The sequence below is a fragment of the Ceratotherium simum genome, chromosome 27 (genome assembly GCF_057802395.1).
Source record: "Ceratotherium simum simum isolate JZ-2026a chromosome 27, ASM5780239v1, whole genome shotgun sequence".
In the NCBI taxonomy this organism is placed as follows: Eukaryota; Metazoa; Chordata; class Mammalia; order Perissodactyla; family Rhinocerotidae; genus Ceratotherium; species Ceratotherium simum.
In genome coordinates this window covers 15,075,920-15,082,736 of record NC_141926.1, presented here as the reverse complement: position 1 = coordinate 15,082,736, position 6,817 = coordinate 15,075,920, and the positions used below count along the sequence as shown (strand labels likewise).

The 6,817-nt window shown below is 36.4% G+C and overlaps 1 protein-coding gene across 1 annotated transcript; it reads right to left on the bottom strand.

Annotated features, from left to right (window-relative positions):
- Nucleotides 1–1,920: 1,920 nt before the first annotated feature.
- On the bottom strand, nucleotides 1,921–2,067 carry LOC147913419 (keratin-associated protein 22-1-like). The gene has a single exon (XM_087417860.1). The coding sequence runs from the start codon at nucleotides 2,065–2,067 to the stop codon at nucleotides 1,921–1,923; it is 147 nt and encodes a 48-aa protein (XP_087273986.1).
- Nucleotides 2,068–6,817: the final 4,750 nt, after the last annotated feature.

The window sequence follows — 6,817 nt, the reverse complement described above, 5'->3', positions numbered from 1 at the left end:
ATATTTTGTAATGATAAATGAGGCAGTCTATCGGGAAGATATAACAACTTTAAATCCATATGTACCTAACAACAGAGCTCAAAACTACACAAATCAAAAAATTGACAGAATTGAAAGGAGAAAGAGACTGTGATAATAATAGTTGAAGGCTTCAATATCCCACTTAGAACAATGGAGAGAACAACTATATAGAAACTCATAATACAAATAAATATGAAAAACTTTATAAACCAACTAGACCTAACATACCTCTTAGAGAGCATTTTACTCAACAAAAAAGAATACAAATTTCTCTCAAGTACGCACACAGAATGTTCTTCAAGATATACCATATACTAGGCCAAAACAAGAGCCAATGAATTAAAAGAATTGATATAATACATAATCCCATGTGTTGCTTGTCTTCAACTGATGGAGGAAGACATATATACATAATTCTCTCCTCTAGATGCTTCCAGAAAACATGCATTTGGGGGCAGGTCAAGATTTTGACTAGCCTTAGACTTTGATCTCTATTCAGAAGGTAATTTTTTATGGATCCATTGTCAGTCTTAGGTACCCCAAATTCTAACATTAGTTACTAAAATATTAATAGGTATTATTGATTTATATTTTATCATTGTTGATATTATTATTACTTAGCAAATGAAGGGAGTTAATAGAAGTTATTATAAAGTTTTACTGAATATTACTCAGATTACCAGGATCAGGAATACAGTTTGAAGCCTATATTTTGGATCAGACTTGTGTTTGCATGATTTTAGTCTACCCAAGCCACTGCCTTGTTATTAAAGATAACAGATCTCTTCCCAAAAGGCAAGCAAAGATTGGCCCCTTGAAAGTTTCACTGGAACAGACCTCAAATTCCATATCTTCCTGCGACAATGTGAGAAGGACAGAAAGCCCTCTGTGCAGCTACAACACATAAGATGAGTTCAAGGACATATTGTCAGTGAGTGAATAGACACAGCAACAATATACCATTTAGAAGAAAAAATTACATCCGCCCAGAGGCACATTCAAATACAAGGTCAAGAAAGACTGAAATAATAAAAAAATAGATGGGGCCAGCCCGGTAGCATGGTGGTTGGGTTCACGTGCTCTGCTTCGGCAGCCTGGGGTTCACTGGTCCGGATCCTGGGTGCAGACCCCTGCACTGCTCGTTAGGCCATGCTATGGTGGCATCCCACATGCAAAGTGGAGGAGGACTGGCACCGATGTTAGCTCAGGGACAATCTTCCTCAAGCAAGAAGAGGAAGATTGGCAACAGATGTTAGCTCAGAGCCAATCTTCCTCACCAAAAAAAAAGAAATAGAATGAAGTGGTGAGAAGAGGAATATCACTTTGCCAACGTCTTTAGTCAAACTTTGGATATACCAAAGATAAGGCTTTGATTAGATCAATATAGATAATAGTAACTCTTGAATATGCTCACAAAAACCCATATTAAAAAAACACTGGTTGAATACAACTATTCATCTACACATCCAAATTGTCAACTGTAGATAGCCAGAAGGTCGATGATTTCTCTCTCTCCCTCTCTCTCTCTCCTCTTCTCTCTCTCTCACACACATATACATACTCACAAGAAATATAATGAATAAATGTACATGAAAATGTTGTAGGTGTGAAAAACAAATTGCCTTTAATGAAAAATGAATTTAGGCACTTTCCCAAATGGAAATGGTTAAGATTGTTTATATTCAATTATATAATAGTAACACAAAATGAAATTACTACTTTTCTAAATCATTGGAAACTCAGGCAATTCAATCCAAAAGGTTCTGATGTTGCACAGGATTCTAAGAATTGGTTGTCATTGTTTGAACAAACGATAACATCACTATTACAAATAATGCAAGAGGTACACATAGTGCCTCACAAAAGAATGTCCTGAACAGATGAGCAATCTTGAATTTCTCAGAGGAAGCCAGAAGACCAGTATCTTCCATAATAGCATGGACAGTAGCAGGCATATCCATAGCCACCATAGCCACATCCATAGCCACATCCCAGGCCACCATAGCCATTGCCCAGGCCACTGTAGCAGTTGCTGTAGAAGCTCATGGTACGAGGAGGAGAAGGCTCAGTTGAAGAGCAGCATCAGTTTCTAGAGTTTTAAGTTTATAATCAACACAGGGCCTTATACACCAACTGAGTGGTGTGTGGGACGAACCACAGGAACTGTTGCATTCATGTTTCAAACTAATTGGCATTATAACCATCTCAAGAATTCCTCATAACCAATATATCCAAGACAACTTTGCTGTGTGTCAGGATGCTTGTAATAAAATCATGCGCCTTTAATGAAAGATTCTTCTCCTACTTTGGTGGCTTGTTTATTTCAGATGTGAAATCTAACCTATATTACTAGCTACTGTGAAATCATATAACCTATAAAGTTTTCACCTGTTGAAAATTATTTTTTTCCCTTAATAATATTCTCCTTCCTATCTGCGTATACACAGCCTTGGGAATAAAGTGTGGCTTCAGAGATGGGGAAGGATGGAAAGGTGGTGGAGAAGACATGGTAGAAGACAGAGAGAACATGATAGAGTTCAGCTGTAAATCTTTGAATGATTAATGTGTTTTATTATTTTTTTGTGGAGCAATATTATTCACTTTGATTTATACTTCATATATATATATAGATAGATAGATAGATATAGATATATATATATAGATATATATGCATCTATCATTTTACATATACGATCAAAAGCCATGGTAGAGTCCCTGAAGTTTAAATCCATGGACCATGGTTATATAGAAATAGAAGGATTTATTCTATTAGTAACTTACCTTAAAAATCTATTCCAGAAACTCTCAAAGATCTACTGATGCCACGTACCTCCTGCTATGACACAACGAAATAGGCTCATCTCTTCTGGTATTCTTGCCTCAAATGTATAACCTCAACCTTGTTATCAGAAAACAGACAAACCCAAATTGAGGAACATACTACAAAACATTAGGCTCTTTAAAATTGTCAACGCCATAAAAATTAAAGACTGAGAAACTGTCACCAATTGGAGGAGACTAAAGAGATAAAGCAACCAAATGCCACATCGGATCTTGGATTGGATCCTGGAACAGAAAAAAACACACTCATAGAAAAAATGTGAAATCCAAATAATGTGTTTAGATTGGTTAAGAATATTGGAAAAGGTTAATTTCTTAGTTTTGATAATTGTACTTGGTTGTGAAAGATATTAACATAGGTGTAACTGGGTGAAGGGTATATGGAACACTCTGCATATTTTTGCAACTTTTGGTAACTCTACAATTATTTCAAATAAAAAAGTCAGAAAGGAGAATTTAAAAATTCTACTTGATTGCATTGGTTTGGTCTTTTATTAATTCTTTTGTACGTCAAACTTTTAAGAATCACTTGCAGGTTTGGCACTGTTACGAGCACTGGGGATGGAGCAGTGAACAGGACAGACAAGATTCCTATTGTTATGAAGCTGATAATCTAGATTGAGCAAGGGCAGGGAATGCAGGCAGATATTTGAAAACAAATATGAAAAGTCAATGAGATAATTTCTTATAATGATGAGTGTATTTAAATAATAAATCAAGGGGAGGTAAGGTAAATTTAAAGAGTACTGGTGAGAGATTACTTTGCACTGGATGGTCAGGGAAAGCCTCTCTGAGAGAACCAAGGGAAGAGGACGTTCTAGCCATTTCTTCTGTTACTTTCAGAGGATCAGTAACTCAAAGGCAGAGGCTTTAAGTTGGAAACAAAAATGGTACATCTTGGGGCCAGCCCATTACATAGTGGTTAAGTTCTGGCGCTCTGCTTTGGCAGCCAGGGGTCCGCGGGTTCGGATCCCAGGTACGGACCTATGCACTGCTTATCAAGCCATGCTGTGGCAGGCATCCCACATATAAAGTAGAGGAAGATGGGCACGGGTGTTAGCCCAGGGCCAATCTTCCTCGGCGAAAAGAGGAGGATTGGCAACAGATGTTAGCTCAGGGCTAGTCTTCCTCACAAAAAAAATGAACGGTACATCTGAAGAGCACAAAGACCGTTGATGTCTGTGTACTATAAGGAGAGAAAGAATGTTGCAAGATGCACTCCCGGATGTAGTAAAGACTGTAACAAGGCAGACCAGAAAGGCTGTGCTTTCTAAGCTTTAGGTTGCCAGATATAGCAAATAAAAATACTGGACACCCAGATAAATTTAATTTTCAGATAAACCATTTTTGTATAAATGTATCCCATGCAATATTTGGGAAATTCAGTGTTCTGAAATTCAAATTTAACTGAGTGTCTGGTATAATCTAGAAACCTTAATGTGGAAAGGCATTAAAAGATAAACCACTGGGAAGATCCTGACCTGTTTTACGTCTTGCATGCTTTAAGATGGAGGAAAAAAGAAGAGAAAATATCTGGGAGTATGAAGAATCATGAACTTAGTTTTGTTTTGTTACATTTTTGATGACCATTAATAACAATCTAAGGAGATGTCAAGTGGTCATTTGGGAAGATCCAATCAGAATTGAAAATGAGAATTGACATTAATTGGTTACAGTAGTGTATCCAAAGTAATCCATCTAAAGAGAGTGTAAATATAAACTATAAGAGAGGCAAGCATCTAGCTAGGCAACCTCACACTTGAGAACTAAATCTGAAGAAGAGAAAAGAGAAAGGATATCGAAAAGGAGTAGCTGGTGATAAGTGGAATTAAACTAAATGTGTGGTAGGATGTAAGTGAGGACTGGAGAGTCTTTCAGGAACGAAAAAAAAAGTTGGTGAATCTGAATGCTACTCCGAGCCTTAGTAAAATGAAGAAGAATGAACCTCTAGACTTGGTAAGATTGGGGTGTCGGTGATCCCTACAGGAGCAGTTTTAGTACAGTGAGGGGGACCAAACAACAAAAGGTGTGAGAAAAGACATACGGCGAGAATAGAAAGCTACCATGGAAATACGTATGAAGTTTTACAATGAAACAGAAGAAGAAAATGGGATATTAGCTGGCGAGGACTGAGACGACAAAAAGGGTTGTTTTGTTTTGTTTTTGATTAAGAAATGTTCTTAAAAACTGAATAGTGTTGAGAAAATCACAGTAGGACAAAATTTTTTTACATGAATCTCATTGAGTGCAATGCTCTCATTGTTGCATTAGAGAGAGGAACTTAATTCTTAAGAAACAAATTAACTCCAGGGAGTAAATTCTGCGGAGAAATAACCTAATAAATGTTGTTATTAAGGATGTTTTATTGCACAAAATAATAATGTCTTTTATAGCTACTTTAATCAAATACCAAAAAAACACACTCGAGTTAATTATAGTTTGTATGTTTGTTTTTTTTTTTTTATCACTGATGCAATCTAGTCTTACCAACTTCAGGAGACATTCTGAGAACGTAGCCTAGAGGAAGACTGATCATCATATTATTTAAGTTAGTTTTTCTGGAAACATATTCTAAGTTATTACTTGATTGACTCTGCACTGTGATAGTTGAGGCTACTTTTATTTTCTGTATGGGAACTTTGAAAATGATATAACGAAGATGTCCTCTAATTCTAACATCTCAACCCAATAAAGTGTGAATAAAATGTCACAATGTGTCTATTTTACAAAAATGAACCTACCAAAAGACATGCATGGAAAGAACGTACAAAAACACATATTGGATGAATAGATGAATGTGTTTGACCAGATCCTTAGTATAAAAACATTCTATTTTATTAAGAGGCATTTTTTTGACTCATTGGATATGCTTATCAAGACAGAAGAATTGGGAAATTGTAAAAATCTTGTGTCTTCATTGTAATGATCTCCAGAGGAGAGATGACTAAAATACAGAGAGCGTCCTACATCTTGTACTCTCTGTCCCTGCTTAAGGTTATGAGAGGATACATAAAAATAATACTTTGACTCAGAACTATCATTAGAATAACAGAAATCTACTGATAGATTACACATGGCTGTTTGGAGAACGCTATCTCCCCACATTCATTCCCTTAAAGACAGGAAAGTACATTTTTTAATCTGTATTATGAAAATATTCTCACTTTTCAGGTGCCTCCCAGTGGGATCGATTATCACACTAGTTTTAGTAAAGACAGTAATAATGCCAAGGCTATGCAAGAGATCTCAGTGGAACTAGCTATAAAGAGAATAATGACTGGATGTCTTGATAAAGGAACAGACCTCTGTCCAATACATTGATAAACATAAATGTGATGTTAAGCTTATTGCATAGTTACTAAGAATATAATTCTAATATTAATTAGAATAATAATTTGTATAACTGTATATTCAATTTAGAGGGAAAAAAGCAGAGAAATTGGATTCCAAGGAATAATTTCTACTTTGTAGTCCTTCGGTAGAAACTGAACATAAATGAGAATTAGACTTATTGCTACAAATAGAAAAAGTATACTGCATTTTGCTCAGACTTGATGTTTTTGGAAAATTTAATTAGTTGGATTATTATCAACATCGTGGGGATGAAAGATATATTATGGTTTCAGTATAGTAAAGGAATTGAAACCCTGAAGAAGATAACTAATTTGGATCAAGAGAAGAAAAACTCATGAGTCAAAAGGAGTGTTATTTAATGAAACATTAAAAAAACTAGTCAAGGGGCCAGCCCGGTGGCGCAAGCGGTTTAGTGCACGCGCTCCGCTTTGGCGGCCCAGGCTTTGCAGGTTCGGATCCCTGGCGTGCACCAACGCACCGCTTGGTAAGCCATGCTGTGGTGGCATCCCATAGAAAGTAGAGGAAGATGGGCACAGATATTAGCCCAGGGCCACTCTTCCTCAAGAAAAGAGGGGAGGATTGGCATCGGATGTTAGCTCAG

Bases quoted from the DNA above. Each gene is read 5' to 3' on its own strand.
- LOC147913419 (XM_087417860.1), bottom strand. From the start codon at position 2,067: ATGAGCTTCTACAGCAACTGCTACAGTGGCCTGGGCAATGGCTATGGT.